The sequence below is a fragment of the Oncorhynchus gorbuscha genome, linkage group LG05, assembly GCF_021184085.1.
Source record: "Oncorhynchus gorbuscha isolate QuinsamMale2020 ecotype Even-year linkage group LG05, OgorEven_v1.0, whole genome shotgun sequence".
NCBI classification, from domain to species: Eukaryota; Metazoa; Chordata; class Actinopteri; order Salmoniformes; family Salmonidae; genus Oncorhynchus; species Oncorhynchus gorbuscha.
In genome coordinates this window covers 36,568,492-36,595,268 of record NC_060177.1, presented here as the reverse complement: position 1 = coordinate 36,595,268, position 26,777 = coordinate 36,568,492, and the positions used below count along the sequence as shown (strand labels likewise).

The window sequence follows — 26,777 nt, the reverse complement described above, 5'->3', positions numbered from 1 at the left end:
GCAGTCCCACACAGAGAATGGGTTAGTGTACACTGAGTGTACAAAACATTAAGGTACACCTTCCTAATATTGAGTTGCACCCCATTTTGCCCTTAGAACAGCCTCAATTCATCGGGGCATGGACTCTACAATGTATGAAGCGTTCCACAGGGATGCCAGGCCACTCCAATGCTTCCCACAGTTGTTAAGTTGGCTAGATGTCTTTTGGGTGGTGGACCATTCTTGAAAAGCCCAACAGCGTTGCAGTTCTTGACACACTCAAACCTGTCTGCCTGGCACCTACTACCATACCCTGTTCAAAGGCACTTACCTTTTTGTATCTTGCCATTCACTCTCTGAATAGCACACATACACAATCCATGTCTCAATTGTCTCACTGCTTAAAAATCAATCTTTAACCCGTCTCCTCGACTTCATCTACACTGATTTGATGTGGATTTAATAAGTGACATCAATAATGGATCATAGCTTTCACCTGGATTCACCTGGTCAGTATATGTCATGGGAAGAGGTGTTTTGTAATGTTTTGTACACCTAGTGTATGTCAGAAACTCACAGGTTAAGAGTTGGGGGGGGGGGTGTATGGACAGTGTAAACAAAAAGCCCAAAAGTTTTTAATTTACAACAATTATTGTCAAGAGATCTGCTCCTTTCTGTGCCTCAGTATCACCTCTCCATCGTATCCACCGGCTATCCTCCCAGTTGGTAACCATCGATAGACTCTTTAGTCTTCAGTGGCTAACTTGCGTTGGGTGTGTTGTGGTGAATTACTGTTCCTTCTTGGGTGTTGTTTTGTCGCACTCATGTTTGTTTGTGTCTCTGTCATGGTTTGTTCTCTTGCACCTCTTCTCTCTCTCTCTCTCTACTTCTCTACAACATTCTCTCTCTCTCTTGTTCTCTGGCTATGTCCCAATTCTCTAAAACTGCCCCTTTCCTGTTCTCCCTTCTTTTGCAACCACTTAGCTGAAAGGGCTGTATGTGGAAGCAACAGGGAGGCATCTCCATCTCCTCACTAGCCCACTTATTGGCTAGTCAAGGTTCCGACGTCGCTTTCAAGCATCCCGTCCTTTCAGCTGTTTTAGTAGTCAGGATTGAGAGGAGATGAGGAAAGGAATCCATTTAAAGGGAATTGGACCACACAGCCTCATATCTTGACCCCTTTTTCTTTTGTCACGCGTGGTTTCAATTCTGCTCAGCAATTGGTCAGCTCAGCCTTTTCATGTGATCCTCTTCCTGCCATCTCTCTTGTCCCCCTCCTCCCTTTCCCTTCCCTAGTGTCTGGTTAGGTTGACCGTGATCACCCAAAAGCAGATCTTCTCCTCTGACAATAAGGTTGCTAATTTTTCCTTCTGCGGAATGTGCCCACGCTCCTTGCACGGATATTATTCCTAACCAAACTTAAATATGTTTTGTTGTTGCTTGTTATTGTTTCCTCCAAGTGTCGTACACTATTGTTGAGATGTTGTAACAGACTGGCGGCAAAGAGAGATATTTCGTAAGACCCACCACTGGCTGCTTACTTTTGGCTTGAGCATGCCTGAATGTATGCACATCTATCTTGTCATCAGTGAGTGTTCTTGTAAGCAAACACAGTGGATATGCAGATTTCTGTTGTAACACATAGGTTGCGTCCAGGACTGAACCTGGCCATCAAACGATCCCACTGTGCTAACATCGTGCAAAACCCTGAATGAGTCTTGTAGCAGTCCCAGAGTGCTAGTGAATTCCCTCTGCTGTTTCTTCTTCCGCCGACCTTTCCGAAGTGACGCTCCCATTTCAGGCATCTGCAAAAACATGCACTCTTCAGATTCATTCGCTGGGGAAACGGGCTTCCTCATTTTATCCCACACGCTCACCTGTCAGCTAATAACATAATCACATTGTGAGTCCTCCTAGCTTAGTCCTTGTGTTTTATTAATGATTTATTCTCTAATGAGAACTTACATCATACAGACAAAAACATAGTAAAGCAGCACAATACATAAACAAATAAATGATAAGTTGTAACTCAATTTTCTCAAATTACTCTCTTGCACCGTTTTGAACCTCAAACAGACAGTTCCACACTGGTCCTAGTGAGACCATTCTGTTGCACTACCCTTCAGCTGATGCCTGAGGTGAGAGTGCCCCCTAGTGGGGCCTAGTGACCCCTCATCATCACGACAGTGTGTTGATTAAAACCTTCCTCACCTCTACCCGCTCCAGGCCCTGGCCAGCATGAGTCTCAACACCCAGCCCATTCTGAACCTGGAGAAGTTCCAGGAGGGCCAGGAGTTACCCCTGCTCCCCCCCGGCCAGAACAAGGCGTCGCCCTCCTCCACCGAGTTCAACCCCCTCATCTACGGCAACGACGTGGACTCTGTGGATGTGGCCACCAGGCAAGGCTTGACAAAAGTTTCTCTGTCCCTTTTTAAGTAGATCTCATATTACCCATGCAAGGCAATTTGTGAGGTTGGTTCTATTTGAACTTTGACCCTAGCAGAATAATACAGTCAGGACCTAGACACTCCTCCTCCATTTGGTTCCTGAATATTGTAGATAATAGATATGAAGGGCTATTTACATATGCACAATTTATGGATTGACCCCTGTTCCTACTTGAAGTTTCTAAAATCTGAAGTGTATATTTGTATTTGTATTTATTATGGATTCCAATTAGCTGCTGCCAAGGCAGCTAATGGGGGTCCAGCAAAATGAAGACCGATATACATCATTAAAAGCATTACAATACATTCATAACAGACTTCCCAACATTGTGTGCCCTCAGGCCTCTACTACCACATATCTATAACACAAAATCAGTGTGTATAGTGCGTATGCTATCGTGTGTTTGTATGCATATGTCTATGTTTATTGATTCACAGTCCCCACTGTTTCATAAGGTGCATTTTTATGTTTTTTAAATCAAATTATACTGCTGGAGTTACTTGATTTACTGCGTGAGTTACTTGATGTGGAATAGAGTTCCATGTAGTCATGGCTCTATGTAGTACTGGTCGTCTCCCATAGTCTGTTCTGGACTTTGGAACTGTGAAGAGGCCTCTGGTGGCATGTCTTGTGGGGTATGCATGGGCTGTGAGCCAGTAGTTCAAACATTGCATTCAACATGCAAATACTTTTCATAAATATAAGTAGTGATGAACTCAATCTCTCCTCCACTTTGAGCCAGGAGAGATTGACGTGCGTATTATTATTGTTAGCTCTCTGTGTGCATCCATTGGGCAAGCCGTGCTGTCCTGTTCTGAGCCAGTTGCTATTTTCCTAAATCCCTCTTTTTTTGCACCTGACCACAACTGAACAATAGTTCAGGTGCGACAAAACTAAGGCCTGTAGGACCTGCCTCGTTGATAGGGCTGTTAAGAAGGTAGAAACTAAGGCCTGTAGGACCTGCCTCGTTGATAGGGCTGTTAAGAAGGTAGAAACTAAGGCCTGTAGGACCTGCCTCGTTGATAGGGCTGTTAAGAAGGTAGAAATCTAAGGCCTGTAGGACCTGCCTCGTTGATAGGGCTGTTAAGAAGGTAGAAACTAAGGCCTGTAGGACCTGCCTCGTTGATAGGGCTGTTAAGAAGGTAGAAACTAAGGCCTGTAGGACCTGCCTCGTTGATAGGGCTGTTAAGAATGTAGAAACTAAGGCCTGTAGGACCTGCCTCGTTGATAGGGCTGTTAAGAATGCAGAGCAGCACTTTATTATAGACAGACTTCTCCCCATCCTAGCTACTGTTGTATCAATGTTGTATGCACTACCGATCAAAAGTTTTAGAACACCTACTCATTCAAGAGTTTTTATTTTGACTATTTTCTACATTGTAGAATAATAGTGAAGACATCAAAACTATGAAATAATACATATGGAATCATGTAGTAACCAAAAAAGTGTTAAACAAATCTGAAGATGTTGTGCAACACTGTGTGCTACTCCCTTCACAAAACAGCTCAAACTGGCTCTAACTAGAATAGAAAGAGAAGTGGGAGGCCCCTGGGCACAACTAAGCAAGAGGACAATTACATTAGAGTGTCTAGTTTGAGAAACAGATGCCTCACAAGTCCTCAACTGGCAGCTTCATTAAATAGTACCCACAAAACACCAGTCTCAGCGTCAACAGTGAAGAGGTGACTCCGGGATGCTGGCCTTCTAGGCAGAGTTGCAAAGAAAAAAACATATCTCAGATTGGCCAATAAAAATAAAATATTTCAGATGGGCAAAAGAACAGACACTGGACAGAGGAAATCTGCCTAGAAGGCCAGCATCACGGAGTCGCCTCTTCACTGTTGACGTTGAGACTGGTGTTTTGCGGGTACTTTTTAATGATGCTGCCAGTTGAGGACCTGTGAAGCATCTGTACGCCTATTTAGATATTCCATTTAAAAAATCTGCCGTTTCCAACTACAATAGTCATTTACAATATTAAAAATGTCTGCCGTATTTCTGATCAATTTGATGTTCATTTAATGGACAAAATTGTGCTCTTCTTTCAAAAACAAGGACATTTCTGTGACCCCAAACGTTTGAACAGTAGTGTGTATTTTGATTGGTTTAACACTTTTGTATTGCATATGTGTTATTTCAAAGTTTTGATGTCTTCATTATTATTCTACAATATAGTAAAAACCCTTAAATGTGTCGATCTAAAACCTATGACCAGTAGTGTAGGACTCAACAAAGTCATAATGTCATGTGAAACAATGTGTTTAATTTGAACCTCATATCAAAGACTCATGTCTCTCGCATGTGAACTTGATAAACAAGAAAGCTTTTTGAATTTAACCAAATATGACTCATTGAAGCGTTAACACACTCACCTTTCCTTCTTTCTCCAACAGGGTTGCCATGGTGCGGTTCTTCAACTCCCCCAATGTGCTCCAGGGTTTCCAGATGCACACACGTACGCTGCGCCTCTTCCCCCGGCCCGTGGTGGCATTCCAGGCCACGTCCTTCCTGGCCTCTCGGCCCCGACGCTCCGGTTTCGCTGAGAAGCTGTCGCACACCCAGGCCGTGGAGTACTATGGCGAGTGGGCCCTCAACCCCACCAACCTGGCCTTTCAGAGGATCCACAACAGTAAGTCCCTTACCCTAGCCTACACACCTGCTGTACTGCATATACCATGCACTGACTGACAATTGGTGTATTTGTGTTTAGAGCTGACCCGAACCATACTGTGCTAGCTTGGATATTTATAGTGTGATGTAAAGTCTAGCCCTTTACACTCGTACCTGTACGAGTTGAAAATTGCAGATTTGTGCACTAATTGTCTAAATTGGAACGTAGTGGCATCAACATGCTATATATGAAGTTGGAGCTCTGGCTCTGCGCTTCACAGATGACGCGGATGCTACACTACAGGACTGTGTTGCTAGCACACACTGGAATATGTTCCGGGATTTATCAAATGGCATTGAGGAATACACTGCCTCAGTCAGACATCAATAAGTGCATCGATGACGTCGTCCTCACAGTGACTGTACGAACATATCCCAACCAGAAGCCATTGATTGCAGGCAACATCCGCATCGAGCTAAAGGCTAGAGCTGCTGCTTTCAAGGAGCGGGAGAACAATCCGGACGCTTCTAAGAAATCCCGCTATGCCCTCAGACGAACCATCAAACAAGCGAAGCGTCAACACATGATTAAGATTGAATCCTACTACAACGGCTCTGACGCTTGTCGGATGTGGCAGGGCTTGAAAACTATTACGGACTACAAAGGGAAACACAGACGCAAGCTGCCCAGAGACGCGAGCCTACCAGACGAGCAAAATGCCTTTTATGCTCGCTTCAAGGCAGGGCAACACTGAAGCGTGCGCGAGAGCACCAGCTGTTCTGGATTACTGTGTGATAACGCTCTCGGTAGCCGATGTGAACAAAACTTTTAAACAGGTCAACATTCACAAAGCCGCTGGGCCAAACGGATTACCAGGGCGTGTACTCAAAGCATGCGCGGACCAACTGTCAAATGTCTTCACTGACATTTTAAACCTCTCCCTGACAGTCCCTGAGAAGCGAAGGTAACCTGCCTAATTGTTTACTGCCCGGTGGCACTCACGTAGGTAGCCATGAAATGCTTTGAAAGGCTGGTCATGGCTCACTGCAACAGCATCCTCCCGGACACCCTAGACCCAATCCAATTTGCATACCGCCCCAACAGAACCACAGATGACTCAATCGCACTCCACACTGCTCTTTCTCACCTGGACAAAAGGAACACCTATGTGAGAATGCTGTTCATCTACTACAGTTCAGCGTTCAACACCATAGTGCCCACGAAGCTCATCACTAAGCTAAGGACTCTGGGACTAAACCCCTCCCTCTGCAACTGGATCCTGGACTTCCTGATGGGCCGCCCCCAGGTGGTAAGAGTAGGCAACAAAACGTCTGCCACGCTGATCCTTAAAACCGGGGCCCCTCAGGGGTGTGTACTTAGTCCCGACCTGTATTCCCTGTTCATCCACGACTGCGTGGCCAAACACAACTCCAACACCATCATTAAGTTTGCTGACGACACAACAGTGGTAGGCCGGATCACCGACCATGATGAGACGACCTATAGGGAGGAGGTCAGAGAACTGGCAGTGTGGTGCCAGGATAACAACCTCTACCTCAATGTGAGTAAGACAAAGGAGCTGATGGTGGACAACAGGAAAAGGCGGGCCGAACAGGCCCCCATTAACATTGACGGTACTGTAGTGGAGCGGGCGTCGAGAGTTTCACGTTCCTTGGCGTCCACATCAACGAACTATCATGGTGCAAACATACCAAGACCGTCGTGAAGAGGGCACGACAAACCCATTTCCCCCTCAGGAGACGGAAAAGATTTGGCATGGGTCCCCAGAGCCTCAAAAGGTTTAGTTATAGACTGTTTTCTCTGCTACCGCACCGCAAGCGGTACCGGAGCGCCATGTCTAGGACAAAAAGACCCCTCAACAACTTCTACCTCCAAGCCATTAGACTGCTGAGCAATTCATAAAAATCCCCACCGGACAATTTACATTCACCCCCTCCCTTTCTACACTGCTGCTACTCTGTTTGTTTGTTGCCTATGCATAGTCACTTCACCACCACCTACATGTACGGATTACCTCAACTAGCCTGTACCCCTGCACACTGACTCGGTGCTGATGCCACCCTGTATATAGCCTCGTTATTCTTATTGTGTTACTTTTTATTATTACTTTTTATTTTTTTGCCTACTTGGTAAATATTTTCTTGTTATTGAACTGCACAGTTGGTTAAGGGCTTGTAAGTAAGTATCTCACTGTAAAGTCTACACTTGTTGTATTCAGCATTTCACTGTAAAGTCTACACTTGTTGTATTCAGCATCTCACTGTAAAGTCTACACTTGTTGTATTCAGCATTTCACTGTAAAGTCTACACTTGTTGTATTCAGCATCTCACTGTAAAGTCTACACTTGTTGTATTCAGCATTTCACTGTAAAGTCTACACTGTTGGTTAATGGCTTGTAAGTAAGCATTTCACTGTAAAGTCTACACTTGTTGTATTCAGCATTTCACTGTAAAGTCTACACTTGTTGTATTCAGCATCTCACTGTAAAGTCTACACTTGTTGTATTCAGCATCTCACTGTAAAGTCTACACTTGTTGTATTCAGCATTTCACGGTAAAGTCTACACTTGTTGTATTCAGCATTTCACGGTAAAGTCTACACTTGTTGTATTCAGCATCTCACTGTAAAGTCTACACTTGTTGTATTCAGCATTTCACGGTAAAGTCTACACTTGTTGTATTCAGCATTTCACTGTAAAGTCTACACTTGTTGTATTCAGCATTTCACTGTAAAGTCTACACTTGTTGTATTCAGCATTTCACTGTAAAGTCTACACTTGTTGTATTCAGCATCTCACTGTAAAGTCTACACTTGTTGTATTCAGCATTTCACGGTAAAGTCTACACTTGTTGTATTCAGCATTTCACTGTAAAGTCTACACTTGTTGTATTCAGCATCTCACTGTAAAGTCTACACTTGTTGTATTCAGCATTTCACTGTAAAGTCTACACTTGTTGTATTCAGCATCTCACTGTAAAGTCTACACTTGTTGTATTCAGCATCTCACTGTAAAGTCTACACTTGTTGTATTCAGCATTTCACTGTAAAGTCTACACTTGTTGTATTCAGCATCTCACTGTAAAGTCTACACTTGTTGTATTCAGCATTTCACTGTAAAGTCTACACTTGTTGTATTCAGCATTTCACTGTAAAGTCTACACTTGTTGTATTCAGCATTTCACTGTAAAGTCTACACTTGTTGTATTCAGCATTTCACTGTAAAGTCTACACTTGTTGTATTCAGCATCTCACTGTAAAGTCTACACTTGTTGTATTCAGCATTTCACGGTAAAGTCTACACTTGTTGTATTCAGCATTTCACTGTAAAGTCTACACTTGTTGTATTCAGCATCTCACTGTAAAGTCTGTTTCAAAAGTCTACACTTGTTGTATTCAGCATTTCACTGTAAAGTCTACACTTGTTGTATTTCACTGTAAAGTCTACACTTGTTGTATTCAGCATTTCACTGATCAGAATGAGCCTACGTTTGTTTATTGTGATGGAAATTTGCCACTGGCCACGCAAGTCTACACTTGTTGTATTCAGCATCTCACTGTAAAGTCTACACTTGTTGTATTCAGCATTTCACGGTAAAGTCTACACTTGTTGTATTCAGCATTTCACTGTAAAGTCTACACTTGTTGTATTCAGCATCTCACTGTAAAGTCTACACTTGTTGTATTCAGCATTTCACGGTAAAGTCTACACTTGTTGTATTCAGCATCTCACTGTAAAGTCTACACTTGTTGTATTCAGCATCTCACTGTAAAGTCTACACTTGTTGTATTCAGCATCTCACTGTAAAGTCTACACTTGTTGTATTCAGCATCTCACGGTAAAGTCTACACTTGTTGTATTCAGCATTTCACTGTAAAGTCTACACTTGTTGTTGTATTCAGCATCTCACTGTAAAGTCTACACTTGTTGTATTCAGCATCTCACTGTAAAGTCTACACTTGTTGTATTCAGCATCTCACTGTAAAGTCTACACTTGTTGTATTCAGCATTTCACGGTAAAGTCTACACTTGTTGTATTCAGCATTTCACTGTAAAGTCTACACTTGTTGTATTCAGCATTTCACGGTAAAGTCTACACTTGTTGTATTCGGTGCATGTGGCAAATTTAAAGTTTGATTTGTATGGGTTTTGACTGACAGACGTTCTGAACTTTACCATCAAGCGACTAGAAGTTGCTCCCATCCCTCCTGGTAATTGGAGATCTTTAGCACATTTGTGGTTGTCTTAGTGAGGGAAATGCTGTAAATAAAGATGACTCGAGGTATTTTGAATGATGAGACGTTGAGGATTATAATAGGTACCGCTTTCATGTCATAAAAGCAAGCCAAACAACCGTGAGTCCAAATGTGCACTTTACATTTCCAAATTCTAAAAAATCATATACTATGTTTGATGTCCCGTTACAAGATGACATGGCGTCATCCCCTGGGTTGTTCTGATCAGAATGAGCCTACGTTTGTTTATTGTGATGGAAATTTGCCACTGGCCACGCACCTGAATGCACGAATGACTCCTTTCGAAGCGCACCACAATTATCATCTGTTTCTTGTGAATGCCTGAAAGTATTTTAGAACTTAGCTAGTCATATTGGCAATAGAACAAGCTTTCAAATAGTGCACATCTGACCCAGATTGCGATTTTATGATGGGCCGTTTTTGCATTGAGTCAACAACAACAGGAATTGTGTGATTGCAGGGTTGTGTTCCATGCGATACGACTACAAGGGTTCTTGCTACAGTTCCTCAACGGCACAGCAGGAGAGCTCAAACAAAAAAAGTACCTGTATAGTTGAAGACGCTTCTTTTGAGTCATAAACGTGCATTGAAATGGCTTAGGAACTGTGCACACTTCAGAAAGGCGTGTAGCCGCTTCGTCCTCTCACTCAAAGCCTTGTCATTTTTTGTCTTGCAGTATGTTGGACCTTCCCCACATTTCCCAGTAATAGTCTTATCGTGTTACTGAATGTATCCAGAGTGTTTGCAAAAAAAGTACAGTAAATGTAAAATGCACACAAAACCAACAGTGTAATGTTTGGATTCAGCCTTGTCAGGTGAACTGTTGCGTACTCACCTTTTGGTCTAATCATTTTCCAATTATCTCCAAACTGTTCTCTTTCAATTGCTACCATTGTTATGTATATGCTCGAATGCTTCCCACAGTTGTTGGCTGGATGTTCTTTGGGCGGTGGACCTTTCTTGATACACACAGGAAACTATTGGGCATGAAAAACCCAGCAGCATTGCAGTTCTTGACACAAACCGGTGTGCCTGGCACCTACTACCATACTCCGATCAAAAGCACTTAAATATTTTGTCTCGACCATTCACTCTCTGAATGGCACACATACACAATCTATGTCTCGGTTGTCTCAAGGTTTTTAAAAAAAAATCCTTCTTTAATCTATATCCTTCCCGTCATCTACACTGACTTGTAGTGGATTTAATAGGTGCCATCAATAAGGGATCATAGCTTTCACCTGGATTCAACTGGTCAGTCTGTCATGGAAAGAGCAGTTGTTCCTAATGTTTTGTGCACTCCGGTATAGTTCAATGAGCGATACAGGCAGTTTGAAGGTTTCATAGTGTTTCTGAGCATACCTCTGTGTTCTGCAGACGTGTATGATCCATCTTTAATCGGAGACAAGGGCAAGTGGTACGCCCACCAGCTGCAGCCAGTGTTCTACCGTGTGTATGACAGCAGCTCCCGGCTGGCCGAGGCCATGAGCGGACCCCTAGAAGATGAGGCCAACGACTCGGACCCCACAGACGACAGGTAAAAAAAAAATTTAAAAGACCTCCACGGTTGGAAGGTATGTTTTTTTTTTATACTACTGTGATAATATAATTGGCAAAATGTTAAATTAAAGATTTTTTCAGTGCCAGATACTGTCAATGTGGAAAACATGTTAGTGCGCCATTTAGCCTCATGAAAAACTAGATCTGAAAAGAGGTCCTTTCCAGTGTTTGATCTGTGTACGTGTGCATCATTTGTGTGTTTGTGTGTGTGCAAGTGCGGCCGACGGCGACAGTGCAGAAGAAGCAGCATGGTAGGCTATAGAATGTTGATAGACAACACATTAGCCACTAGATGGCGAACTCTAAACATTAACTAGTAGATTTGCCAGTGGGCTCAATAGTTAGCTTGCTGGTCTTGCTAGAAATGATGTATGAGTTGAGGTTAATTTTAGTCTGAGAAAGGGTTAGTTAGCGTTCTTCAGTTAGCCTTCTGTAGACATGTAAGGTGTCACCAGGATGGGGTCCGGGGGAATGCGACTCTGTTTGGTCTCCGTGGCAGTGACAGTGAGGCTGGCTACGATGACTCCAGTTCTTCCTACTCGTCACTTGGAGACTTGGTGAGCGAAATGATCAAATGTGACATCCAAGGGGACACGCCAAGTAAGTATCTGCCATTTCACCAAGGCTGCATTTACCCAGGAAACCCAATTCTATTATTTTGCCCAATTATTGGCAAAAGACCAATAAAGTGAAAAAAAAGATCAGATTTGGGCTGCCTGTGTAATTGCAGCCCAAGAACCACCCAGCATACACATACTTATTGTTATGACAAAAAAAACGGTAAATTCCACTGATTATAATAACCGACAATTGTTTTCATCTTGAAAAATGGCAACGTAAAATGACCAATTCCTTTCAGAAACCGTCACGAGCTAAACATTTGTTTTGTGACCCTTTTGCCATCAACACTAACTAATATCTGTCTTTTGGTGTCGTAGACCTGGATCCCCCTACCCACGCTGCACTGGGAGACGCTAGCGAAGTGGAGTTCCAGGACTTCCAGGAGTTCAAGGGAGGAGACGGTCCCCTCCCCCAAGAGAAGGCACTGCCCGAGGGGGGCGACGGAGCTCCTGAACCTCCTGATGGACAAGCCCTCCGCTCGAGCTCCAGCACAACCGCCAGCTCCAGCCCTAGCACAATCATCCAGGGAGTCAACAATGTCAGTGAACCCCTCAATTTACACCTGTATAAAATGATGCAGTCAACACAATGTTAGCAACTGACATTTTTGGCAACTTATGTTTGTATTTGAGAACATGAGAACCTAATGGCTATAATTATATCTTTGCTTGAGTTTTTTTCTTCTTCTTCTCATAAAGTGGCAATCTCGTGTTTTGAATATCAACCATTAGTGTCCATTGATTGATGTTCATTGTGTCCAGGAGCAGGCAGAACCAGTGGAAATGGAGGCATTGGCCAGTGCAGCTCTACAGAACCCTGTCCCGGGATTGGGCGCTCCGCCCTTCTCCAGACCTCCCCCAGAAGCTGCCCCGGTGGGACCAGCCAATAAGAAGGGAGAGTACGACAACCCCTACTTTGAGCCTCAGTATGGCTTCCCCGCTGAGGAGGACCCGGAGGCAGAAGACCAAGAGGAGACGTACACGCCCCGGTTCAACCAGAACCTCAATGGCAACAAGTACGTTACAACACACCTACGTTACAACACACCTACGCCATAACGATGTACACACAAACAAGCATCATAAGCCACACATTCTGAAAACATAGTTAAAAAAAAAAACTGAAGTATACATCTCTTAAACACACTCACTCAATTAAGTCTCCACTTCTGAATTATGCGTCTGTGATATGCCTCTGGTGTAGCAGTCGAAAAACTAAGCTAACAGAGCGTGACAGACCTCTAACAGACCCAGACCTCCAACACTTGTTCTGCTCCACAGAGCCCAACGCCCCCTGAGGCCCAGCAGCCTAAAGCTGCCCGGAGAGTCGGACGGAGAGGGCGACTCCCGCAACAGTTCTCCAAACTCCACCATCTCCAACAACAGCAGTGATGGCTTTGGGGGCCTCATGTCCTTTGCCAGTGAGTCTCCTTAACCAGGGTCAATTTCAGTTGTATGATAGTCACAGATCTGAAAGGGCTGGATAGGTGACGGTTAGACTTTGTCCTCCAAAGCAGAGCTTTTTTGCCCTTCTGCTCGTCTATCCTGTCTTATGGGATCTTTGGACACTGAAGGGGGGAATGGGTAAGGGTTACCCAGCGGGCAATACTGGTTGCTGGTCTTCTCAACCAGGAAGACAACCAGAAATGTATAATTTACAACCAGAAATTGGCAATATTTGCCAGCTAGGTTGGGATTGAAATGGAACTTGACGATGGGCTGCAAATCATCACGGCTAATACTATAGGATGGTGAAACATGGTTAAATGTTGGTTGCTTTGATAGAGTTCATCAGCGACGCGCTCTCTTTCACTGCAGGTAATCTGTACAAGAACCACGGTTCCAGTTTTAGCCTTTCCAACCTGTCTGTACCCAACAAGGGGGGGCTGAGGGAGAAGGCCGCTGGGGCTGGGCCCTTCCCCAATCTCAAAGGTACAGTACTAATGCAGCCCGTTGCCCTGTTTTGTCCTCCTTTCACGTTATCGTCACTCCTCCTTCATCTCTCTTTCTATCTCTGACTTTTATCCATCTCATTTCCTTCTCCATTTCACTCTCTGTGGCTGTATTCCCCTCCTATCTGTTTTCTGTGCAGTTTCTGTGCCCTACAGCCGATTGCAGTCAGGTTTGTCAGTTGAAGGCAGTAGAGGCAGGCTGTCTACTAAAAACAATGCCCTTTCAACGTGTAAAAGGTTTAGTTTTGTCATGGGCATTAAAAATAACATTTGGAGTGCTTTATACACCGTATCGTGTCTGCTATTTATCTTGATAAGACACATTGAGCAGAAGCTACAGTAAAATCATTTAATCATTTAAAGTAACTGTCCAGTGTTTCTGGATTTCTTAGAAATTTGACCAATAATTAATTACAATATGAGTGAAATAGTTTTAATTCCATAAAAAAAAAAAAAAACATTTTATTAAGTATGTTTAAAAGCAGCTTTTGTTTGAATTATGTGGGCATACCACAACAACAGAATGGTGTCGGAGTATACAAGTCATTAAAACCAGACTGCTGATTGGCCAGCTCAATGAGCCAACATGATGTCATGTTCTATGAGGAAATAACAGGCATTTTTTTAAACTGACTTTGAGGTGGGGGGGTTTTCCCCTCCAATTTATGCTTTGGCCACAGATACAAGTATGGGATGAGTTAACAGCATGATTTGGGTACGGGTTAACAGAATATTACTTTTCAAAGTAAGATTTTCACTGGACAGTTAGGCCTACTTTAACCTGGTGTGGAGAAGGAAGGAGAGAAGATGACATAACGATGTGTAACTTTGACTGACATGTTGAACTTCTTGAACATCATCATATTTCTTCCTCAGAGGCTGTTGCTTTGTTTGCACTAAGTAAAGTTAGTATTGACAGTATGTCAAGTAAGCAGTCAGTGCTCATGCCGAGATGTCTGGCATGCCAGTTTAGGCTACACAGTATTAGCATTTATGCAACTTCACCAGGTAAATGTTTATTTTATTTCCTTTTGCCTTTTCCCCTCTAATTATTTTAATTTACAAAAATATAGAATATTTTCATTTTGACATAGAGGAGGAAATTGAGGAAGGTTTGTAGAAATCTTTATTTTGATTTTTTTGTTGTTGAAGTAATAGACTTTCATTCTAAATTTGTATTTGTCTATCTGTGGACTGTCATGTTGATGTAAGTTAGGCAATAGGTGGATATTGAGGACCCCGTTTTCAATGTTCCCAATCCCACATGGTTGCCTGATTTGTTATGGGAACATTTGTGAGAGAACATAAGAAATGCATGTGTGGCCTCCCGGGTGGCGCAGTGGTTAAGGGCGCTGTACTGCAGCGCCAGCTGTGCCATCAGAGTCCCTGGGTTCGCGCCCAGGCTCTGTCGTAACCGGCCGCGACCGGGAGGTCCGTGGGGCGTCGCACAATTGGCCTAGCGTCGTCCGGGTTAGGGAGGGCTTGGTCGGTAGGGATGTCTTTGTCTCATCGCGCACCAGCGACTCCTGTGGCGAGCCGGGTGCAGAGCGCGCTAACCAGCTGCTGGCTTCCCGGTTGGATGCGCGCTGTGTTTAAGAAGCAGTGCGGCTAGTTGGGTTGTCTATCGGAGGACGCATGACTTTCAACCTTCGTCTCTCCCGAGCCCGTACGGGAGTTGTAGCGATGAGACAAGATAGTAGCTACTACAACAATTGGATACCACGAAAAAGGGGTAAAAAAAAAACTTTTAAATGCATGTGTTAAACTCAATAACCCCACGCTGTGTGAGACAGCTGCCATAGCAACAACATTTGTTTCTTTTTTCCTTTTGATGGTGATTTTGTGTTGTCTTGACTGTTCAGATGACAGCCCGGCTAGTACCCCGGGTAGCCCGGGTCCAGACAGTCCGGGTATGTTATTGTCTGGTGTGGTAGTTTGTTTTGCCCTATAACTAGCTCCATCTTTGACCCTTATTTGATCCTACCTGAGTCCATATTACTCAGGTTGCATACTAGGAGATATACCTGTATTTTCATTCATGTATATCCATATCCTTCCCTCTGTTTCCTTGTTTCCTTCCTATTCCTCTCTGTTTGGTGGGAGTCTGATGCGCTATGATGCACACATTTCTAGACGACAGATCTCTTAATTTGCGTACATATTTTATGTGGCATTTTCACATTTAGTGTTTTTTTCCTCTTGGTTTCCCAGCAGGGTTGGGCTCAAGTCCGTTTTCAATTCCACTCAATGTTTGAGGATGAATTGACATTCAGTTCCTGAATGTCAAATTACCCATTGCTTTCGATGAGGATTTTTCATTTCATCGATTGAAGTACAATTGATTACCCATGTGGACTGGAATTGAAATGAAACTGACACCTGATCTCCTTGCTCTGTGCAGTCTGTTACCTTGCTTGTTCGGTGGCTCTCCATCGTTCTTGTGTTTTCTCCGTCTGAGGACTCTGTGGTCCGAGAGCCCACAAACTCGCTCTCTTCTGGACGTAGACACTTACAATTGGCAAATGCTTTCTCCCACCCCTAGATGGTCTGAAAAGATATAGTGGTCCTAACAATCACCACATGTAGGATTGGTCATGAAATTGAATGGCTATAACCTTTTGAGATTAAGTCCCAACATTTCTTTGTAAGAAATGTCCTTCCCCCTTCCTTGGTCTCCCTCGTTCTTTCTTTTTCTCCTTTTTATTTTCGGCACTCTTTGTGCGCTCTGTCGATGTGTTGCTGTGCATGTGTGTTGTGGGTTGATGTTCAGACTGGTTCGGTCTGGGCCGGTGTCCCTCTCTGTCCCTCTTTCCACTTCTCTGCACTAATTCTGGGTTTTGTGTCCAGTATTTGGACTAAATTCTCTAATGGAGATAATTACAGAGGCCGGTCCGGTGAGTGGAGAAGGTGGGTTCCGCCCTTTAAAACTGCGTGGGCTGCATGCTTCTCCTAGCCAGTCAACTACATCTCCCAGCATCCTCCTCGCTCACCCTCTCACTCCTCTGTCACCTGACGTGCACCATCGAGAGATCATTCATCGTCATACATCGAGTCGGTCCTGTTGTCTTTCACCATCCATAGTGACTGTTCCCCCAATCACTAACCTTTGTCGCGTCACTCCACCCATCCACACGTCTTTGCGTTAGTTTGGGTTGGGCCCTCACGATCTTAGCTTGTTAGAAGCTGTGCATCCCATATTGACAATTGTGAAGATGATGCCATTCATTATTTTATTTTTTGTGCCAATCTAAGTCTCTGCATTCCACAGTATTGTATGGGACCTGACAAGATGTTGATTCGAGTTGGTCAACATCAGCTTTCCCATTATTCTCCAAGCCAAGCAAGAAGCTATATTTGCTTGTTTGGCCACCTCTTTGGTCTCACACATAAACACCTAGACCTCCCATCACCTTGCCAGTGGAGGCAGGCCTTAGCCAATCAAAACTGCTATCCTGTAGGTAAGGCATGACATCATTCTTCCAGTGCTGGCAGTTAGTTTTAAACACTGTTTCATTGTTAATTGAATTAAGGAGTGCGGTCTCGCAGCACCAAGAGTGCTGTTCTGTCTTACTTCCTAAACTCATAGTCACCGGTTTTGATTGGAGTTGTCATTGGACACTTAGCTGGCTTTGCGGTTACTGAGCATCTGTACCAGTACCACAGTGATCAAATGGAATGGAATTGTTTGAAGTGCTTTGATGCATGATGTACGACTTATGGACGATGCTTCGGAAAATGTGGGGCAAAATGGCTTCGTTGTCAGGTGAGGTCTTTGGTAACATGCGGTGATAGAGCCTACAATCATGCCTATGTAATGCCATGGTAAAATTGGATATACCGGTAACAGCCGTTGTCTGTTTATGACAAGGTCCCAATGCATATTTGGTGGATGTATTTATTTGTATCCTCACATTCAAGACATTACCTTTAGCTTAAATGTTCAAAGTGTCAAACAGGCTACCCACGGGGCAAAAACTGGTTGAATCAACGTTATTTCCACGTCATAAAAATAAGTGATGCTGAATCACCGTGGAAAACTGATTGGATTTGCAAAAAGTCATCAACGTAAGGGAATAATTTTTTTGTTGTTGTTGGTGTTTATTCTCTTTAGTTGACAACTCAACCAAATGTAAATCAAAAATAGACGTTGAACTGAGGTCTGTCCAGTGGGTAAGCTATGTAGGCGCAACAATATTATAATCGGTTTGATAATAATATTGTTCACAGGCCAAATCTCTGCAGGGGATCCACCATACTGTTGTATGCCATGGCACTGTGTGTTCATGTGTCTGTCAGTATGAACACTACAGTGTGGAGCGTTCCGTTAGCCGTGTGTGTGTGATTGTCGACCCATCTGTATTTTTTTGTTCTTTTTCTGCATGACACACAACTTGTCTTGTTGCCATGCAGATCCCGCTCCAATCTGATCTCGCCTCTGTTCTCTGCCAATGTGTGATGCCCAAACGCAGCGCCATATTGACTCCTTCTGTGTGGCGTCCCAGTTGATCTGTCCCTCACCTTTTTAGTGTCTGAATATGAAACCTGTAGCTCAGCTAGTCATTAGTTAGTGTCCCCGCCACTGAAAATGTATGTGTGTGAGGGTGTCCTTTCATGTATGCAGGATGTGTCCCATCTTTGTCTGTCAGTCTTTGATGTGGTTTTCTAATTAGTACATTGTAGACTGTGATTTAGGGGCTTTGTAGTGAAGTGTATAAGCTCCTCCTGTATCAAGTCGGCTAGTATTTCTGTTTGTATTTCCCCGACTTGTCGTTGGTTATAGTTTTGTGTTTTCCATGGTATTTACTATGTTCTATATGACTCCTGCAGGAGGCGCCCGCGGTCCCCCCAGGGCGCTTGTTGACCAGAAGTCGTCGGTCATTAAGCACAGTCCCACGGTCAAGAGAGAGTCCCCTTCGCCCCAGGGTCGTGCCAACAACACCAGGTAACAGACCTCTATGAGTCTGTATTACCAGGACTTTGCTGTCATGGCATTCTTTGACAACTCACGCTGACCGCCATATTTGAATTCGTTTACCACCTTCATGGCATAATGTCTTCATGGTATCCTGTTGGCCATCAAAAAACAAAAGCTGGTTGTCATAAACTTTCTTGCCAATATAATGTCAAATGACAGACCTGGATAGGTGATATATCAATCCTCTTTAGGAGAAGGGTTGTCTAACTTAAGAGCCAGTGGTGGCGTATGCAAAAAAAAGGGAGTGTGATCTGAGTGACTGAACCAGAGCTGGGTCTGTCCCAGTGAGAACCAGCAGTTCCTGAAAGAGGTGGTGCAGAGCGTGCTGGAGGGCCAAGGCGTGGGCTGGCTCAACATGAAGAAGGTACGCCGCCTGCTGGAGAACGAGCAGCTGCGCGTCTTCGTGCTGAGCAAGCTGAACCGTGCCGTCCAGTCCGAGGAGGATGTCAGGCAGGAGGTCATCCGTGATGTGGTGAGTGTAGAAAGGAATTGGGCAAGAGAGGGGGAGAGAAGATTGTGTTTTTAACCTTGATTTTGAATTAAAGCTGAATAACACCTTTGAATGAAACTGTGTGTGTGTGTGTTCTACTCTTCAGGAGATTGGCAGGAAGGTTTACAAGGGTATGTTAGACATACTGAAGTGCACCGTTTCTAGTCTGGAACACTCGTACACCAATGCCGGGCTTGGAGGCATGGCCAGCGTCTTCGTTCTGCTGGAAATCGCACGCACCCACTACCAAACCAAAGGTAACGTTCAGAAAACCTGTAGTCAACTGAAAGTGTCAACATTTTCTCTCAAAGGACACATTTAATCAGCATGTCATGCCCCCTCCTAAACGAGGACTTAACTATTTCCTCTGGGGGAAAAAATGAAAGTTACTGATGCTTTATTCTTGTTTGAAACCAAAGAAGTGCTTAACAGCGTTTCATACACTCCACTTAAAGGCAACGTTAGTATTGGATAGGAAAAGGAGTGCAATCTGGATCATTTCTGGTTCCAGCCTTTTTTGTCTTTTTTCTTTTATCAACTCATCTGAAAAGTTAGCAATATGTTTTTACAGTAGTGAGTTCAGGTTTAATCTCTGAGTCAGTACCGCCAAAGCATGCCTAATTTTTAGGTGAGCTTTGCAGTTTAATTAAGCATTCACTGAGCGAATTACAACTAGGGATGTGAAACGATAAAAAAAAAAACATTTAATAAAAATTCAACTCAAATTCACAATGCAGCTTTGCTACTGCCAGCAACGGGTTGGGTCTCGGTGCATCCCTTTTAGATGGGTAAGCATTGCACATCTACTACCATTACTGTACCTCAATTCCACCTTGCAAAGTTTACATTTCCTTCCTCACGTAACTTCTTAAAATATTGCAATAAAGGACTTCGCTGCTTGCCTTTCTCTGCCATTTTTCCAACTGTTAACGACGATGACTTACTGTTGGAGCATCGACTCCAAAATAATTGATTCTTCGACTCCTTGCATGTCGACTCCCATTTCTAAGTGCTAAGATTGGATTCTGCTAGGAATCACTCCTACAATTTGGATTTTTTTTTGGAACGCAAGAAATTGATTAGTTGCCGTACTTACGAGAATACACTCACATATTTCATAGCTAGCTAGCAAGGGACAGAGGGAGGGGAGGGGCACAGTATAGGCATGTCGGTCGTCACCAGGCAGGCAGACAGAACCGTGCGCTAGGCCTACCTATCGGCAATCAAAAGCTGCATCTTGCAATTTCTTGGCCTACAATGTCTCGCAACTTCAGTAAAGCAGGGCCTATCATCAATGAATAAACTAGAATATTCTACACGCAACAGACCGGAGACTGAACACAGTCTAAAAAGTTGCAAAACATTTTGCATCTTCTTAGGGATCAAATCCCGTTAACGGGATCGATTTGACAACATCCGGTGACATGGCAGAGCGCCAAATTCGAATTAAATTATTAGAAATATTTTACTTTCATACAATTTACTTTCAAGTGCAATACACCAAATTAAAGCTTTATTTCTTGTTAATCCAGCCACCGTGTCAGATTTCAAAAAGGCTTTACAGCGAAAGCAAACCATGCTATTATCTGAGGACAGCACCCCATCAAACAAACAAATGACAATCATATTTCAACCCGCCAGGCGTGACACAACTCAGAAATAACGATATAATTCATGCCTTACCTTTTGAAGAGCTTCTTCTGTTGGCACTCCAATATGTCCCATAAACATCACAAATGGTCCTTTTGTTCGATAAATTCCATCGTTATATCTCCAAAATGTTCATTTATTTGGCGCGTTTGATTCAGAAAAACACCGGTTCCTACTCGCCCGACATTATCTAATAAATTACCTATAAACTTTGTCCAAACATTTCAAACAACTTTCCTAATCCAACTTTAGGTATTTTTTAACGTAGATAATCGATAAAATTTAAGACTGGATAAACTGCGTTCAATAGCGAATAAAATGAAAGTGGAGCGAGCTACAGGTCGCGCGCCCAACCACAACAGTACACTTGGCTGTCCACCCAGATAGGAAATGGCTACTTCTTCATTACTCAAAGGAAAAACATCAACCAATTTCTAAAGAAAATACCGCCCCCTAGCCTAGAGATGTTAAACAAGTTTCTATTGGACAAATGCAAGTAGCTCCCTACCTTTTTTGTTCCGTTTAAGAAACATTTTGCAGTATGGGCATAATGAATATACGCCACAGGCATCCAGAAAAAAATGTGTGCATAGACTGGTTGGTTGTTTAGCAACAACGGCAACGCATGCGCAACTATGGGGCAAAACAGACTGGGTTGGCTTAGATTGTTAACATGTAAACTATATTTCGTCTCCAATGTTTATTGAAAACAAACACATTTGCACAATGAGCACTTTTTCTCAAATACATCTTTACAGTTGTTGATTAGCTAGCTTGTGAATTATTGCCATATTAGCATTGACATGAAATCAGTCAAATTACCTCAGAACAAGACCTGGTATCAAGAACAAGATGAAACTAGCTGAAATGTGTCACTTACGATCCCCCACGTGGCAGTTTCTTGTCAGTGTTGGTAGCCATCTGGCCATCCAGAATCACAACTCACAGACTTCTGCCCAGCTTATGTATGCACATCATTTTCTAAATGTTAAAGATCCCAATTTTGTTTTAGCGCTTGAACGTTCACACCCCTACAAAACAACAGTCTATTCTAACCTTCAAACCTCCTACTGCATCTCTACACTGTTTCTTTATTCTCTCGCTACTATCTCTTTCCCTTCTTCCCTGTTCTTCTCCCTTTTCCCCCCTTGGTGGCCCCAGTAGACCCAGAGAAGCACAAGAGGAGCCCCAGTGACTCTGCAAGCAGCCCGGGCAGCAAGGACAGCCCGTCTGCCCGCATGGAGGGCACCAGGCCCCCGGTGCTCCTCCTCGTTCCCCGTCTCCAACTGCCGCACCCCACCTCGGGGGGAAAAGACACCCACCACTTTGACACCCGGAGTCTGAACGAGGAGAATTTTATTGCCTCCATTGGTGTGTAGCCCACCCCATCCCCCCTTGCATGCGCTCTGAGAGCACCCCTTGCCCCCCTGCTCACCAGTCTAAACCCTACCCTACCCCTTGACCCACCTCTCTCCAACCAGGCAACAAGGGGAGTGCTTTCCCCTTAGAAAAAGAGCCCCTTATGATATTCCATCCACTTTGACCCACACCACTGATGTGCGCCCAATGGGTCAGCATTTAAAGCTGTAAAACTCTGAAATATATTTGGAACATAAATACACTATGCTGGTTTGCCGTAATATTTGTACACTGGTAGCATATTTGCACATCATGCAACTCCAACCAAATTTGACAAATAACCACATTTGAATTCCAGATATGGCCTTGGATAATATGTTGCTATGTGTGTGAGATTGGAACAGCTTTGAGCGGTGTAGGCGTGCGTGAAATATTGCTTTGAGCCCCCCCCCCGGCCTGGATGTGTTATGTGTTCCTCCCACCCTCTGAATGTTGAGTGCCCCTGTTTGCCACCTCCTCTCGTGGAGTCCTCCTTTGTTTGCCTCCTAGCACCTTGACTGTGCATGTCTTTTGTTTTCTGTTGTCTTCTCGAAACTCCAAATCTGCAGTACCGTGCTAAGGAGTCTGACCACCTGTCTCTGCCTTTACTGCAGGTTTCCTTAAAGCGTGCCGTACAAGTAGAAGTTCTCTCAGCTCTAGCATGGAGGGTGGAGCGTCACTCCCCAGTAAACAGGCCCAAGGAAGAGACAAATGTCATGCTCACTGTTAGCAAGCCACAGTTGGCATTTAGTTTAGTGATAGGGCTAATTTAACACTGACCATCGTGGAAAAGGAGTGAAGCAGTGCTTCTCCTTTCGACCACCATTCTACTATCTCAAATGTTGCTTTGGGTCTGTATACAGGGGACAGATTCACCCAACTCCCTCAATCTCCCTACCTACCAACCTACCCTCACTTCACCAGCCCCTTTTCTCTCTTTGGGAAGATGCAGCTTCAATTCTACAGAATGTCTTTTTGAGACTTGCACCCCTGCTTCTGCAACAGCTCCATTCAACCTGCTGGCTAGCCGGCCGGCCACTCCGTCCCCATTCCATGCCCTTCACCAAGCCCTGCTGCCTCTGTCACACTGGTTCTGGAGAGCCACACACTGCTAGCCAATAAGTTAACGCCTCGGTCACAGAACATTTTCAAGGAACCCCAGAATTCTCCCTTGTGTGGTTCTCCAGGACCATGGTCCAGGAGTGTTGGGTGTGTTGTAATGTTACACCTCAGTAGCAGTAACTGGCAATGGATCAAACTCTGCATACAGATAATTATGGCATAGTGTTCCATATTGCCAAGCTGAAATGTGACTACTCTCAGACATTACAAAACATCCTCAATTGTTAAAATAACATATATTTTTTTAATGCTTAATTTTGTTTTATGCTATGGTTTATCTAATGCTCACCCTCCATACCTGCCTACTCAACCAGCTCTCTGACACTCTCTCTGTCTTTCTCTCCTTGCTTGCAATGCATCTTGGGTAGAATTGTGGAGCAGGCACCATGAAAAGGATAAGCAAAAAGCTATGGAAAAACAACAGAGTAAGATATTTTTCACACACAAAAAAAGACTGGGGTATTGCACAACTGCCAGCTCTTAACATTTCCACGCCCTTTTCTCCACCTTTTCCTAACCTACCTATGTCGATTAGTCACAAATGATTTAAATAGTTAATGTAAGTGATCATGTTGACATGGATAATGATTCTAGGACTTTAGGTCCATAATCTTGATTTGAGGTGTGTACGTAACGTTTTGTAAATTTGGGGTGAATCATGTCTTGATATCAGTTACGCTTGCATATCTCAAATCAGGAGTTATAATATTGGGAGTTCCTCTTTCTTTCCATATAGCTACTCTGTCATATGTTTGCCAACAACTTTTTCCATTCCTATTCACTGAGTTGTGAAATATTCATTGGAAATGTAGTCTGTCAGACCCATACCTAATCCCAAACATTCCCTATTTTCCTGGGCTCTTGAGGTTCTATCAAAGTTAAGTCAGTTGTGGCATTTTAAGTTAGCAAATGTGCTTTTCTGGAAAATCACTACATAGCAAGAAGTTAAATTGTACACAAAACAAAAACATAACTGAGCCATGAATGAATACACAATAGTTTGTTAGAGTACAAAGATCTCTTGCAGGTTTGTTGGCTGCATGACCAAATGTATCACAGAAGTCATGTCATGGTTACATTTGCATTGAACATTTGTACATTTGCACCATTGTAATTGACTGTACTTTCTTCCGATGTAAAGGTTTGATATCCTGGACTCTTCAAAATGTACAGATTGCAGGCCAGCATTTGTTTAATTGTAGTAACATTTTCCTAGAGGTGCATTATGTGAGTCATAACAAGGTGTTTCTGCAACAACTGACTGGTATATTAACAACAGCGCTGTTGGTCAATGCTTGTCTAAAAGCAAACTTGTGCAGAAAATGGTCTCCTATTTTGACTGTCCCTCAGTTTGTCTGCATGCCTAACTGCCTGAATTTGTGTAACTTTGACCTCTTTTATATTGGTATCTGCCTTTGTCAATTACAGTTTGATGTACATCTATCAATATTCCTACTGATTTTGCACTCTCCACTTGCCTCTAAATAGTCACATGCTTGGTCTATTGAAATCTGACATTTGGGTCATGTTCATTAGGGCACACATAACAATGTTTTGCAACAGAAAACAAATGATATATGATCTCTCTGTTTTGAGCCATTTTCTTCTGTTTTGACCTACTGAACATGACTGATTTATTATACATTTCTTTGCTTCCTGAATATAAAAAAACAACATAGCTTTTGTTCATTGAATTCCACAACAACAAAAGAAAGGTAAGATCCTCTGGCTAAACGAAGTGTCCCTATTGTAGGGCCAGTATTTCCGGTCAATCCCAAAGTGATGGTATTAGAGGTCAGACACACCAATAGCGTTTGCTGGCCGAGAGTACCTTGCACCTCTGAACATAATTTGCACAAATTTTACATGGAGAATCGTGTGAAAAGTGTCGTCATTCAAATCGGAAGACGAAAGCTAAATCCACATTCAGTGTGATGTGTGCAAGCCTTTCAATAGCAGTTAGGTCACCAGCCCCCTCCCCCACTTCTCTGCCAGTTGCCAATCATGTGACACTCCATACGGGGGCAGTGTGGAAGTGCGCATGGCACCCGTGCTGACAACAACATGTATCCTGCAGGAGCGGAGGGGGTTAAGAAACAGCACCCTGAGCTGACTGACACGGAGGAGAAGAAGTCCCAGATCAGTGCTGACAGTGGCCTCAGTGTCACCTCTGGATCCCAGGTCTGTTCTTTTCCAAAGCCAGCTCTTGTAACTAAGTGAAGAATGCACACGTTGAATCTGACACTTGTTTCACGCCGGTTGTCCCCCAACTCTGGTGCTTGTCTGCTGGACATTTTCCTGTCAAACTGTAACGAGTACTTTTGGGTGTCAGGGAAAATGTATGGAGTAAAAAGTACATTATTTTCTTTAGGAATGTAGTAAAGTAAAAGTTGTGATAAATATAAATAGTAAAGTACAGATACCCCCAAAAAACAACTTAAGTAGTACTTTACACCACTGTCTGCTCACCTCTCTTTCTCGGTCTTGCTTTGCAGAAGAGTGACACAGAGTCTGTGACCGGCACTGAAGCGCCAGTCCTTACCAGAAGCACCAGCCAGGACTCAGAGGCCAGCACAGTGGTAGGGCGCGGCCAACACAGAGAAACAATCTCAACCCAATCCTTAGCCCCTCTCAACCTTACCTCAGTGTGACTCATCACAAGGCCCGCTTATCCTAAAGCGTAATTTTTATCTTTAGTCTTACAAGGTTTACACTCAAGGTTCTACAGACTCATTTAAGCTCAAGCCATACATCCCCAGTAACACCTATCCCAAACCAGGTTGCTTCCCAATCTTACTAAATTCCGAGCTTGATTCATTTCTAGTCTTTGCTAACTTTAGTCCTACTCATTTCTTGTCTTGCTTTGTCTCAGCCTGGCACAATGGCTGTTGTCAAAACCGTACGTGTCATACTAATCTACCTCTTCCCCAGTGTTTCTTAGCCTTAGTGTAACTCAGTGATCCTCAAAAAAAACCTGTAGTATTGCAGCTCTCCAAGCGCAGGGTTGAGGAGTACTGATCTAACTCTTGTCTCTTTTAGCCTTAGTCAGTGTGAGTTCTCTGTGTCTCAGTATGCCTGATATTCACTCGTCTCCTGACACTTTGACCTCTCCAGATAAGTAACAGCTCAGGAGAGACGCTGGGAGCTGACAGTGACTTGAGTAGCACCGCTGGGGAGGGCTTGGGTGGCAGGCAAGCCCCCCCATCTCAACCTCTCCAGGGGAACACTGTCCGACAGCGAGGTTGAGACCAACCCGGCTACCAGCTCAGTTTTTGTGAGTGGAAAGTCCTTCCTGGCTGATCACACACTTGATTCACCAGTTAATATTAGTGCAACTGTTTTTTTTGGGGTGGGGGGGGGGGGGGGTGTTTTTGATAAGTGCAAATGCATTCGCTGCGGAACATGAAGTCTGCCTGTGGATGCCAATCTTGTTAATGCAGGAAAATCTTAAGTCTTTGGCAAGATGAATTTATCCCATGATTTATGTTTTGTGGTGTTTTCCCAGGGTAAGACCCAAAAGATGAAGCCTGGTGTGAAGGAGGCGAAGGCTAAACTTGTGCCTGTCGTGGCTAAGGGGCCTCCCACCCAGCCCTTGGAAGACATCAGTATGAGGATTTACCTATGTGATGGCCTGCTGGGTATGTTCCAGATGACGGATGTTTTAGAAAGGCTGTGGTTTAACATCTATTCCAGTC

The 26,777-nt window shown here is 43.7% G+C and overlaps 1 protein-coding gene across 1 annotated transcript in view; it reads left to right on the top strand.

The window, feature by feature from the left end:
* Window positions 1-26,777, top strand: part of LOC124035904 (MAP kinase-activating death domain protein-like) — an 80,353-nt gene that overhangs the window by 34,207 nt on the left and 19,369 nt on the right. Inside the window, 18 exon segments of the mRNA XM_046349783.1 lie at window positions 2,206-2,378; window positions 4,822-5,057; window positions 10,693-10,852; window positions 11,375-11,475; window positions 11,814-12,034; window positions 12,258-12,511; window positions 12,777-12,916; window positions 13,314-13,427; window positions 16,295-16,354; window positions 18,275-18,389; window positions 18,708-18,894; window positions 19,019-19,169; window positions 21,727-21,933; window positions 25,160-25,263; window positions 25,578-25,661; window positions 26,197-26,280; window positions 26,282-26,356; window positions 26,588-26,720. Coding sequence (XP_046205739.1) covers window positions 2,206-2,378; window positions 4,822-5,057; window positions 10,693-10,852; window positions 11,375-11,475; window positions 11,814-12,034; window positions 12,258-12,511; window positions 12,777-12,916; window positions 13,314-13,427; window positions 16,295-16,354; window positions 18,275-18,389; window positions 18,708-18,894; window positions 19,019-19,169; window positions 21,727-21,933; window positions 25,160-25,263; window positions 25,578-25,661; window positions 26,197-26,280; window positions 26,282-26,356; window positions 26,588-26,720 — 2,599 coding nt within the window.